General features: G+C 44.9%; 1 protein-coding gene across 4 annotated transcripts in view; it reads right to left on the reverse strand.

The window, feature by feature from the left end:
- Window positions 1–13,353, reverse strand: part of SRGAP2 (SLIT-ROBO Rho GTPase activating protein 2) — a gene marked incomplete at both ends in the record, with an annotated part of 235,228 nt that overhangs the window by 133,989 nt on the left and 87,886 nt on the right. For all 4 annotated transcript variants that reach the window (XM_079698757.1, XM_079698756.1, XM_079698755.1 and 1 more), the window contains one exon: window positions 10,089–10,281. In XM_079698757.1, coding sequence (XP_079554883.1) covers window positions 10,089–10,281 — 193 coding nt within the window. The remainder of the gene's footprint in view (window positions 1–10,088; window positions 10,282–13,353) is intronic.

Consider the following 13,353-nt stretch of genomic DNA (forward strand, 5'->3'; position numbering starts at 1 on the left):
GACCTTTTGTTAGTTTCTAAATAAAGTCAGCTTGAGCCATGGCAAAAGGAAGCCAACCTTTGCTCAACACCAGATGCTAATTCTCGGCAAAACCTTCCCTGAAGGAACAAACAGCTCCCAAATATGTCCAAAGTGACTGAGTGACACACTGGTCCCAGGAAGTAAGGGGTTCTTCCTTCTGGCAGCTTCAGGCTTCCTCCTACTTCCCTCCTCAAAATCACCCCATATTCAAAGAGGAACTTTCTGGTCCTCCACTCTTTTCTGATTTGCAATCACAGCTATAACATTCTCTACGGCCAGCTGACTCTGTTTTTCAACCCAATGCTGTCCTGTGAGGCTGATGACCAACTGTGAACTCAACTCCAGAGGAGAAATCCACCGGCAATAGGTGATGTAATTGCAGAGACTGTGCACATTCAAATACTGGGCCCAAGGCCAAGAACATGGACACTACAAGAATTTCTCTTTAATTAACTGTGTACCTAACCTCCCACTGAAAGGAGTATTGCAGGTTGAACATCTACCAGATTCTTGAGATACCTGAGTGCGGCTCCCTCCCTCACATCCCTTCCAATAAGTTACACACTCATAACCAGGCAAATAAGCAGATTTACTTTCCATGTGTATTTCCTTAATATACTGCTAATTTAATGTTAGTGAGAATAGGATAGTGTCTTATTCCTATCTCCAGTACCTAGATCAATGTCTGTATATAATTAGGTCCCCAAAATGTGTGCTGAATGAATACACAAATAAATATATCTTTTAAATCCCTTTTCACCTTTTGCAATCTGAGTACCACAGACAATACAAAGAATCTTCCCCTCTTTTAACTCCTAAAACCTTTACTGTTGGAAATCAAACATTTCCACAGCCTCAACCATTATCTCTCTATGAACTTGCGCCACTCTCTACCAACAACCCACACGTTAGCTCTGAATATGGTCCAGATCTTTAGCCCTGAATACAGCTATTCATTTTCTGTCAATTACAGATACTTCAGCTTCAATATCCTTCTGATGTCTTAAACTTAACAACCAAAAACGAAATTTCTCATATTCCAGCCCTTCAAAAACAGCTCCTTCTCCTAACTTTGGTATTTCTATTAAAGGCACCATTAATTTACCAGTCACCCAAGTCCAAAAGAAACTTCACAGCCCTCTTTCTTTTGTGTTGCCAAGATTACTTGAAACCCAAATCCCATCAGTCAGGACTTCCCTGGTGGCGCAGTGGTTAGGAATCTGCCTGCCAATGCAGAGGACATGGGTTTGATCCCTAGTCTGGGAAGATCCCACATGCCACAGAGCAACTAAGCCCGTGCGCCACAACTACTGAGCCTGCACTCTAGAGCCCACGAGCCACAACTACTGAGCCTGCGTGCCACAACTACTGAAGCCTGCGCACCTAGAGCCCGTGCTCTGCAACAAGAAGCCCGTGCACTGCAATGAAGAGTAGCCCCCACTCGCCACAACTAGAGAAAGTCCGCCCACAGCAATGAAGACCCAACGCAGCCAAAAAAATAAATAAACAAATCCCATCAGTCAGTAATTCCTGTAGAGTCTTCCTGTACCAGCTGTTTTCCATCTGTCTCTAGACCGTAAGCTCCAGGAGTGCAGGGGGCAGTATCTGTCTGCCTGGCATGTGTGTGGCACATGGTAAGAGCACAATACATGCTTGCTAAATGGACTGAAGAATCGATTTCGATCCTTTCCATCCCTACCCTCCCACCCTAATTTAGATCCTTATTACTTACTATGACAACTGGTTTCACTGTCTCAAGTTCCTTGTGAATTAGCAAACCATCACCATGAAGGATAAGGTTAATCTTCCTTAAGTAGAGTTCATAACCTCAGCTTGGACACTTGCTGTTCCTACCTTCAGTGGTTTCCAGTGTCCACTGCAGAGAGCCAAATCTTATTCAAGAGTCAGGGCTCGGGCTCCCCTGGTGGCACAGTGGTTGAGAGTCTGCCTGCCGATGCAGGGGAAACGGGTTCGTGCCCCGGTCTGGGAAGATCCCACATGCCACGGAGCGGCTGGGCCCGTGAGCCATGGCCGCTGGGCCTGTGCGTCCGGAGCCTGTGCTCCTCAACAGGAGAGGCCACAACAGTGAGAGGCCCACATACAGCAAAAAAAAAAGAGTCAGGGCTCGCCATGATATGGTCCTATCTACTTTTGCCCCGTTCCTCCATATACACTCATTACCACAACCAAACCAGTCTACTCACTGTACCCCAAAAGTGCTTTGCACTTTCCTCCTGGCTGTAGCATCTTTCCCCTCCCTCTCTCTCCATGTGTCAAAATCCTAGCCATTTTCAAGGTCTGGTTCAAATCCCACTCCCCATCTTGAAAGTTCCTTGACCTACCAACTGTGCATAATGCCTCCTGTAGCATGCACTTGGTACTTACCCCATATTGCCCTACAACGAATATCTGTGTTATTATGTTCAGGCATAATTTGTCCCTGATTAGATTATAAAGTCACGTGGGAAAGAACCACTACTTCTACTTTGAATCTCTCTCCTCTAAGAGGCTAGACTAATACCTTAAAAATGTTCAACAAATATTTGTTGTTGAGGAGAAGGAAAAGCTGGAAGAAAGACAAGATGTTGGCAGTGGGTTATAAAGTAGCATAAGGTCTTTGTAAAAAACACAGTGGGATAGCATTGCAGGAGTATTCCTCTAAAACTCAACAGGAAAAATAAAAAACAACAACAAAAAAACCACAACCCTACCTCAAAATAAAAGAAAGAACTGAGCTATTAAAAGTAGGAGATCAAAACCAAATGAACTATGACTGAAAGGTAATTTACAGCAAGTCTATGCAAAAAAAAAAACAAAAAAACAAACAAACAAAAAAAAACCAGCCAACACATTATCAATTAGAGTCCTGCTGGGCAATATTAACACAGATTCCACTTAAAAGAGACAATCAAAGGCTTAGCAACAAACAGGAATACATTTAGACTCTTCAAGGAGCCAAAGAAAATGCAAGAACATCTTCCCTAGGAAGACTTCCTACCCTCTCATAATATCTCTGCTCTTAATCAAACCAGGCAGATAGAATTTCAGACATTAATAGGGTCCTCCCACAATTCAAAGGGATGGAGGAAGCCATATTACCTATCTTAAACAAAGCAGAATAAGATAGATAGAAATAATCACTATAGTTCTATCTGTAGGGGGGAGAGAAGGAGGGGGAGGGGACTGCAGGGTCAGACTTTGCAATGGAGTCAGAGTTGTGTGAGATTTAGTGAAGGTGTCTGCACTGAGACTGTGTGGGAGAGGACAAAAGGTAAGCAGGAGAAAAGCAGCAGAATAGGAAGCCAAGCCAAAGAGTGACGGGGTAATGGCTTCCAGGGTAAGAAGTTGTCCAAGAGAAGATGAAAACAGCAGTTCAGCAACGTTGGTCCCTAAATGCGGTCACTTAAGACTATAAGTTAAAATATCCAACCTAACTCAGTATGAGGGGCTGAAATCTAGCCAGGTTGAGAAACTGGCCTGGAAAAGGGTGGGACAAACCATGTAGACCAATTTCAGCCCTGGCTAACCTACCCCATCCCAAGTTGAATAGTTTCCATGTCCCTGAGATGCGTCTGTCTAGGGCTCCTGCTGGCAGCTGCTCTCCTGGCAACACAGGGAGACAAATTCATGGCATTGCTGGGCCAACAGCTGCTACAGCTCTGGGGGAGGTGACAAGTGCCTGCTGAGATGCTCTGGGCAGAGAATGAACTATTCTAGGGACCAGCCCTAGAGTCAGCGAAATCGAGGCTACACTTCTCCAGCTGAATGAAAATACAATACAATTGCCACTCCAGAAACCCAGAAAACCCATAGCACTTCCTCTGTCCCAGCTTCTTTGACTTTAATTGCTTCTTGCTCTCATGTTTGACCCATCCTTTCTAGTTCCCAGGGCACGACTTCAGGCTTGGCCCCCATTAACCCTAGGCTCACTGCCATCCCTTCCTAACAGGTCTCTTCCCTCTAGTCTCTCTGCTCCAGCTGATCTTATGCACTGTTGCCATAGTTACCTTTCCAAATTGCAGCCATCCATAATTATGCTCCAAAACTATCAGTGGGTCACCCATGCTTACAGAATAAAGCCCGAACTCTTATCACCTGGCATTCATGGACCACTGTAATCTGGTCCCTACCAACTTTTCCAGGCTTATGTCACTATCACGTTTATTACTCCTGTTCTTTAGCAAAACAGATGAGTTACCTACCAGTTTTGTTTTTCCCAGCTCTATGCCTTTATCAACACTGTTCTCTCTGCCTAAAATGCTTCCTTCCCCATCCTTTTACCCTCCTTCTACAACTTCTGCATCGTTTCAATTGAATTAAGCTTATAAAACCAATACCTTGCGTTGGCACTTCTGTGTTTCCATTTCCCATCCACTGAACCTCACCTCCGTAAAGCCCATTTTTCTCTGTGCATTTATGGCACTTTACAAAGTGGATGAGCAGAATGGTCTTTCATACACCTTCCTGCTCGTATATCACATACAGTGTGGTAGAGGCTGTTAATTGTCCCCCACTATCTTTCCCCTCCATCTATATTAATAGAAACTCTACTTTCTGGTCATTAGAATAATAACTACATTTCCCAGCCTCCCTTGCAGCTCAGTAGAACTATGCCAGTCAGATGTGAGCTGAAGAGATGTATGTGCCACTTCCAGACTGTACCTTTAAAGAGTAAGGATGTGCCTGCCCCTGGCCCTTTTGCTTTTCCCGCTGGCTGGAATGGGGACATGGTGGTCTGAGCCATCTTGCGTCATACAGAACAAGCGCAACACTCTAGGGATGGAATAAGGACCCTGACACAGCCCTGGATGGTTAACGCCCAGACGATTACACGAGAGAAAAATCAACCTCCATCTCATGTAAGATACTATTATTTGGGTCTATTAAAGCTGCCAAACCTAAAACAGACATGCTAAAAAGCCTTTCCTAGGCCAAAAATGTCAATTTTCAGTTGCTAACAAATGTTTCAAGCGTGGCCTGGTGGTGTTGTCTGCCAAGGGCCAGCTCCGTTTCAGCATCGTGGTTGTCTCTGTACAGTAACACTTGTACGTGCAAAAATCAGAATACTTGGTTCCATTTTACAACACAGAGATGAGTGGAAAGTGGAAAAATGCAAGTGCTGCTGCTAGTGTTACATTGAGAAGTAGAGTCTCATCCCTGGATGAACAAGACAAGGTTAGAAATCATCAATCACCATAATTCCTCAAATGTTCCCTGGACTTATGCAAGCAGACCATGGGTTTAATTGTGGCACGAAGAAGAAAATGAAAGACAAATGCTCAAAGTTCAACAGGTGAGGTGTAATTCAGAATTTCACATATATACTTATAGTAATAGAATCCACCTACTCCATGTAAAACTCCTGTACTCTTTAAGGAATAAATTATGTATGAAAGTAGGATGTTGCCTGGACTCCCTTACTGAGTTTCTCACCATCTTGCCTGTGTTAAATGCACTTGTATGTATGTCTCATCGCCTCTTCTATTAGGCTGTACCACATGAATTTGCCACTATGTGACATTTTGTGTCTTCCAAAAATCAGCAATTTCATGTTGCACTCTAACAGATTGAAAACTCTTGGGTTTGGGACTCATTTTAGTAATCTTTGCCTCTCGCAATGCCTTATAATGGGAGAATATCAATAAGAAATTGCTGGGATTAACTTTTACAGATCTTCTACTTGAAAGCCTGTTAGTTCCATAAGACAACACTATCCTACATACCTTCCATCCTTTTAAGTGCTTAAAAACATCACCTCTCCCTGCTTTGTTCCCCTCCGCCTTACGTCCCCCATCCTCTCCTGGTAACTTTTACTTCTGGTAATTACATTTACTACTCCCTAAAATTGGGTGTGCCCAAGCCTTGGGTCCCGGGTTTAGCTCTCTGTCCTTCTCTTTCTCTTCCCTGAGTTCATATAGTTTCATATCTTCCATAGTCACTTTTTTTTTTTTTTTTTTTTTGCGGTACACGGGCCTCTCACTGTTGTGGCCTCTCCGTTGCGGAGCACAGGCTCCGGACGCGCAGGCTCAGCGGCCATGGCTCATGGGCCCAGCCGCTCCGCGGCATGTGGGATCTTCCCGGACCGGGGCACGAACCCGTGTCCCCTGCATCAGCAGGCGGACTCTCAACCACTGCGCCACCAGGGAAGCCCCCATAGTCACTTTTTACCTCACCTCTTACCTCAACAGTACAACATCTCCACTGGACAGCCCTCCCACTGCCCCAAACCCCACATGGCCAGAGCAGGCTCACCATCCAAACCAGGTCTTCCCTCAACAGCCCCACTTCAATCATAGATGCCCCAATTCTTCCAGGTCACCAGGCTAGAGACACTGGGTCACCTCTGACCATTACAGTTCTTTACCCAATCACTTGCCCAGTCCTCTTCAGTTTCTTGAATACTTCTTGAATATATGCCTTCCTCTCTGTTCTTTTTTGCTCTCACATCGTACATGGATTATCCCCCCAAAACCTCCATCTTGGCCTTCTCTGGCATAAAAATTCATTCTACCATCTTTCCTCACGTCTCCTTCCCCACACAAGAACCCAGAGGGCTCTCTACCATGCTGCCACATCAAATTTGAACTACCCTGCTTGTCTGTCAAAGAACCGTTATTTGGTGTCTACTTATCTAAACCCTATTCTCCACTGCTTTGGGAAATACCTGTGTTCTCATAATATTTTGCTCATACCTCTGTTAAAGCCCTTTTTACATTATATTGTTTACATGTCTCTTTTCCCTGTTAGCCAAGATTCCAGAGCTTATCTCAGCCTCTGAAGGAATCAGCACAGAACACAGTACCCAATAGGCATTTAAAAGGGGTCTGTTGAATAAGTATCAATAGATTGCTCCTCAGGATAAGATCCGACAAGAAGCTATTGAAGTAACCTAGCCATAAAGTGACAGCAAAGGAGTGGCAAAGGCTCCTCTATGAGTGCTTGTAGCCCCTTGTTCTTTTGTTCTGCAACACTTACCTCAACTCATCTAACTGTGTGATGTGTTCAGTGCCTGTTTCCTCATTCTATTATAAGTGCCATGTGGAAGACGGTGCTTGTTCATTGTTATATCCCAGGGTACACGTCTGGTCTGAAGGAGTTCAAGGAATGCACAATGGACATTTGTTGAATGAATGCATACGAACCTCCTGTAATGAAGCTGGATCCCTCACTAGCCCCTTTACGCCTCACCACCAAAACACTCCTGCTTCCTCTCTCTTGCACATGCTATTCTCTCCTACACAAATCTCCCTTTAAGGACTAACCTAAATCCCACTTGCTTCATGAAAATGCTCCTGACTATTCCACATCCTTTATCTGTCTCTGATGATTTATCACTGACCTCTTATCACATCTATGTTCTACATAAAACCAATGATCTCTTTTTTTTTAAATTTATTTTAGTTTTGGCTGTGTTGGGTCTTCGTTGCTGCGCGGGCTTTCTCTAGTTGCAGTGAGCCGGGGCTACTCTTCTTTGCAGTGCGCGGGCTTCTCACTGCGGTGGCTTCTCTTGTTGTGGAGCACAGGCTCTAGGCGCGCAGGCTTCAGTAGTTGTGGCACGTGGGCTTCAGTAGTTGTGGCTCGTGGGCTCTAGAGCACAGGCTCAGTAGTTGTGGCGCACGGGCTTAGTTGCTCCGCAGCATGTGGGATCTTCCCGGTCCAGGGATTGAACTCGTGTCCCCTGTATTGGCAGGCGGATTCTTAACCACTGCGCCACCAGGGAAGTCCCCCAGTAATCTCTTAATGAGACCATTATTGCTTTATCCTCTAATTGCTTCCTATATTAAAAATCTTTTCTCCCCAACCAGATATGGCTCCCTATGGATACACACAATAAACCTGTCTTGTATCTTCCAATACCTGTACAACACAGAGCACATAGCTGGCTCTCAAGAAATACTCACTTGTCGTTTGGGAAAAATGAAGCCAGGTACCAACTTTATCAGAAGGGAAATCAATTCTCCCAGTCTTGGAGAAAACACCCTATTTCTTGTATGTGATCTTAGAGCAGTTCAGCACATCTGTACCTTAATTTGTAGTAAATGTGTCCTTAAGCTGAGAATATAATATAGTACTAAAAATCAAATGCTATTTTAAACTTAGGAGGAGTTTATCGAGAGAATAAATCCAACTTTGAATCATTTTTCTAAAGCAAACAATTCCCCCACTGATCTTCATTTATCATATACTAAAATAACATTCTAGTCTCTCAGGATTGCTTATCATAAAGAGAACAGGACTTGCAAAAGATAAGGGACTCGGAGGACAAAACATCTGGAGGAAATTCTCTTTCTGGCTTCTAATGAAAGTGTCTTATGTTCTCCTTACTTATTCATTGCTCAGAGCTGGCTTGTAAAGGATAAATTGCGTCCCAAATTATTAGGGTGATAAACAAAAATAGAAAACAGGGAAATAAGATACACTTGGCATTAATTCTTAAATTCACTCATTCATTTACTCATCCAATAATATTTAGTGAGCATCTATTATATATTACATTAGGCACTGTGGGAGACTGAACAATGAATCAGAAAAGCTTAGACAGTCCACTGAGGGAAGATAATATAAGGCAGATAGTTCTGAATGTCCTAATAAAAGAACAAAAAAAAAGAACTGCTGTAAGAATTTAGAAGAGGGAGAACATTCTTCCTTCTGGGAGAATCTGGAAAGTTTCTTAAAACAGGTTGCATCTGCATTCAGTCTTAAAATATGGGTATGGCTTCGACTTGCAGAGATGTGAAGAATGGGCACAAAAGATCACATAACAGGATAAGCAAAGGCCCAGTGGAGTTAGTGTTCTGTTTGGCTGCAGTATAGCAGAACAGAAACAGGAAATAAGGTTGGAAAGCTGGTCGGGCCAGATGTAGAGGGGCTTGAAGACCAAGCCAAGGAGTGTACACTTTGTGAACAGAGCAACACTTCTCAAACTTAATTGTGCACACAAATCACCTGGGGATCTTGTTACAGCAGATTGGGTGTGGGACCTGAGATTCTGCATTTCCAAAACCCCGGCGGTGCTGATCTTGGGAGACCACACCTTCAGTATCAAGAACACAGACATCGGGGGGCCATTGCACAGAGAGACTGCCTGATCCCCAGGGTGTTCCAGGAAGACTAAATCTGATAATAATGGATCAGGCAGATTGGAATGGGGAGAAGCTGAAGACTGTTGTCCTCAACGCTGGTTGTTCGTTAGAATCATCTGGGAAGCTTTTACACCACACTGTTACCCAGGCCTTACTCCCAGAGATTCTGGTTTAATTGATCTGGAGTGGGGCCCAGATTTCAGTATTTTTAAAAAGTTCTCCAGGGAATTCTAATGTGTGGCCAGGATTGAGAACCTCTGCTAAAGATGATACAGTAAGTACTGCTATCACTCAGGCAAAGATGATGATGATCTAAACTAGTGCAATGGCAGTGACAACAAAGTGAAGGGGCCACTTGTATAAAATACTGTAAATGTAGAAGGAATAGCCTTTAGCAACTGTCTGCACAGAGACTTAGGTTTATGGCTACGACATTCATTTCTTCCAGTTAAAGACAGTTTGGTGAAATGGTTAAGAACACAGACTCTGGAGCCAGATTGCCTGGGTTTGGATTTCAGCTCTGCTATTCTGCTATTTATTTATTAGGGGTGTGTGTGTGTGTGAGAGAAAGAGAGAGAGAGAGACCTTGGGCAAGTTCCTTAACCACTTTATGACTCAGTTTCCTCATCTGTATGTTGGGGATATAACAATAACTAACATATGGAGTTGTGAAGATTACGTGAATTAACAAATATGTAAAAGCCCTTAGAACCATGCTTGGCATATAGGAAGAGCTTTAAAGGCGTTTGCTGTTATTATAAGCATGGTTCATTCATCTATTCTGATCTCTCCAAGATATCGAACTGAATGTAAGACTGATCTGGAAAAGGAGAAGTCCTTGAGGGCTCTCAACCCTCAGCCAATTTGAAATCACTAGGTCACCTGCTTCATAAATACAATTCGATGGAGGTGGCACACCCTGCCTCCCTCCATCCCGGACCCCATTCTCAAGGTCTCTAAAAGTAATAGCCACAGCGTCCCTACTTGAACTGCTGGTCCTTGGTGCTTCGCGTCTTGGCCAGGAAGCGCTCTGCCAGCTTCTCCAGGTTGCGGGAATAGTCCATCTCGATCTCAGCCTTCTTCCGGAAGAAGTCCTGGAGGTCCTGCAACAGCTGCACCCGGAGCTCACACTGCTGGTCCAGGCATTTCATCTGCTCTGTGAGCTGAGCACGGATCTCTGCAATGAAAGTGAGGTAAGGCAGTCAGACAGAGATCCCTGGAAAAAAACGTAACACCAACATTTACCCCTTCCACTTAGTTGTTCCCTGTGCTATGGGGAACTTAAAGGTTTTAATTTTTTAAATGTGATGTGAGGCACCACCAAAACTCACCAACTCTTTTCAGACCCTTAAAGAACACTGAAACCAGGAATCTGCTAAATCATTTAAGAGAAGCTGCTTATCAGACATAATAATACTCAGAGCTACCCCTTAACGAGCAATTTATTGTGCTTCCAGCACAGTGTCAGAATGTAGGCTCCCTTCTGGCAGGGAGCCAAATGAATTATCTCCCAACCATCCTATTAGGTTAGTACTACTTTCATCCTTATTTTAAAGATGAGAAAACTGACTCTTAAAAAGAAGTCAAGCTATTAGGTGGTGGAGCCGGGATTCAAACCCAAACAGCTTGACTTTAGAGCCCAAACTCCTACTTTTTATACTTTCTCCCATTATTTCAAACTGTTTTTCCACATCTTCATGAAGTAGGGGGAGAGGTCAGGATATTTTAATGGAGATAGAAAGGGCTCTGCCCAAGGGCAAATAGTGGCAGTCTAGAATGAAACAAGCACCCAGACCTCTAGGCATGCAAACCATTAACTGTCAATCAGATTCCACAGTTTCCAATACCACTGAATGTAATCAATCTTCAAGAAGTTGATATTTTCACCAACAAATATCACTCATATCTCTGATGCTTCATCCTCACGGATACTCAGAGCCTCTGCTGTGTCAAAGCTAGAAATATTTCTGGTTAAGCTCTAGCTTGGCAGCTTTCTGGATGGCCAGAATCCTCGTACAGGGTTAGCAAACACCCTCTCTGGAACTGCAGCAATGGCAGCTCCAGATACAACCAGATCTGCCTCAGATGCAATACTGCATTCGTTACTGACAAGAGACCTGGCGCCCGCAGGAAGCAGCTTGCCAAAGCCAGACTGCAAGGCCTGCAGTGCGTATCCTGCTGAAGTTATGTCCCAATCCCCATCTGAGTCACAGTGGAGTCACTCCTTTCATCCCTTTCTTCCCCACCCCCCCACAAGCCTGCTCAGCTCCAATAGCTTAGGATGTGACAGTAACTCCAATCCCAGGGAAAAGGAGCACCGGTATTATTACGTCTTTCCTCTGCATGCTCCAAATTCATTCCCCAACAGTAGAGTTGTAACAGTGCTTTCAGTCTATGCTCTGTAATGCATAGGGTGGGGGTGTGGAATCTACAGAGTTGTCATCTGAGCTGCAGATAAATCAGAGGCAAATCCAGGAACGAAGCTATGATGTTGAAAATTCTGCCAACCACTCCTTTTATGAAGCAATGAGGTATGGGCAAATGGTACATTTGGCTTCACCTTGGAGTAGCTGCGGGTCCATCATCCATCCCCATCTTCATTTTTGTTTGTTTTTACAGATAGCAGGATGTACCACAAATATCTGGTCCTTTATGGGTGATCTCAGGTGATCTGTGAGTGTAGTTCTCACCCTCTTCGGCTCCCTGCCTCCTCCCGTGCCAACCACCAATGCCAACCAGGCCTGCAGTAACCTCACCTGAACTGAAACTGAGCACCGGAGGATTGTTTCAAGCAGACAGAAGGCTGCGCAGAAAAGCCGCCTACCTCATCAAAGCTCTCTTGTTCTGTGTTTTTTTGGAGTCTGATTACAAGGGTGTTGGGGGGGAAGATCTGCAGAGGGCATGCCAGGCATCTGGTTCCTGCCAGGGATTTCTGGGCCTCTTAAAGGCAACAGCCCTTGCCGAGACTACTCCTCGAGGCATCTGTCCTCTTTCTATCTTTGATAGATAGAAGTAGTAGCTGGTAGTAGTAGCCACTGGCTAGGCAGACTGTGGGTGGAGAGGACATTCACAATGCTCATTGATATTACTTACAACTTGTCCATTAAATAAGAATCAGGGGGCTTCCCTGGTGGCGCAGTGGTTGAGAGTCCGCCTGCCGATGCAGGGGACACGGGTTCGTGCCCCGGTCCGGGAAGATCCCACGTGCCGCGGAGCGGCTGGGCCCGTGAGTCATGGCCGCTGAGCCTGTGCGTCCGGAGTCTGTGCTCCGCAACGGGAGAGGCCACAGCAGTGAGGCCCACGTACCGCAAAAATAAATAAATAAGAATCAGGGCATCTTAGGGTGAAAAGGCTTTCCAGGTACCCAGTCAGTAACAGATGTGCAAGAGGATGTGGATAGGCAAGGGGCTGTCAGCCCTCTCTGAGTCACTAGTAATTCATTTATGACTTTGCCTCAATAAACTCTCTAACTAGTGGAGCAGAAAGGGAGCACAGGAGGATGGATGATGCCCACCTTCGCCATAAAAAGAGGAGGCTAAGCAAATTCCCACAATACCCATGAGGTTCCAGAGGTAGACCGCTCCAGGGTTGTCCTGTCTGAGGAACAAGCACTTCATAGGAGGCCTTTAAGATACGTGAATTAATCTAAGAAGCCCCAACGTGCATCCAGCCAGCATGGAATTCCACCCTGACCTCCTTAGGTGTTGCAACAAATGGGCAGCGTTACCCAAAGTGCACCCCAACCTCAGGCATCCCCTCCGGGCCCCTGAAGGAAAGGGAGCACGTGCTTACTGAACACCTTTATACACATCATCTCATTTAACCTTTATTACTAGTCCATAATTGGTATCCCCAATTGTCCTGATTGCACAGATGAGAAAACTGAAGTATGACAAGTAATTTACCAAAGGCTCATACAATTAGGTGCAAGTGGGGTTGAAGCCAAATGAAGGTTTGCCTTGACTTGTCAAAGAGGTTGTCAGTGGGGCAGGGAAACAAGAGAAACGAACAAGAGTCTGGGGTCTATGAGGTATTTCTGGGGGAATCACAGTTTCTCTCGCTCCAAACCCTGGAATGTCCCCTTCCCCACCTTCCAGATGAGGTGGTGACTCAGGCCCCCAGAGTCAAGTTTGGAGTAGCCCGGTGACTCACTAACTAGCCCATGTTTCGACTAGTCCACAACTGGGCTGGATCCCTTCCTGCTTCCTAGATCTCCTCTACAGGGCAGCTTTGAAGGAAGTGAGAATGC

This window comes from Hyperoodon ampullatus, assembly GCF_949752795.1.
Source record: "Hyperoodon ampullatus genome assembly, chromosome: 2".
Lineage (NCBI taxonomy): Eukaryota > Metazoa > Chordata > Mammalia > Artiodactyla > Ziphiidae > Hyperoodon > Hyperoodon ampullatus.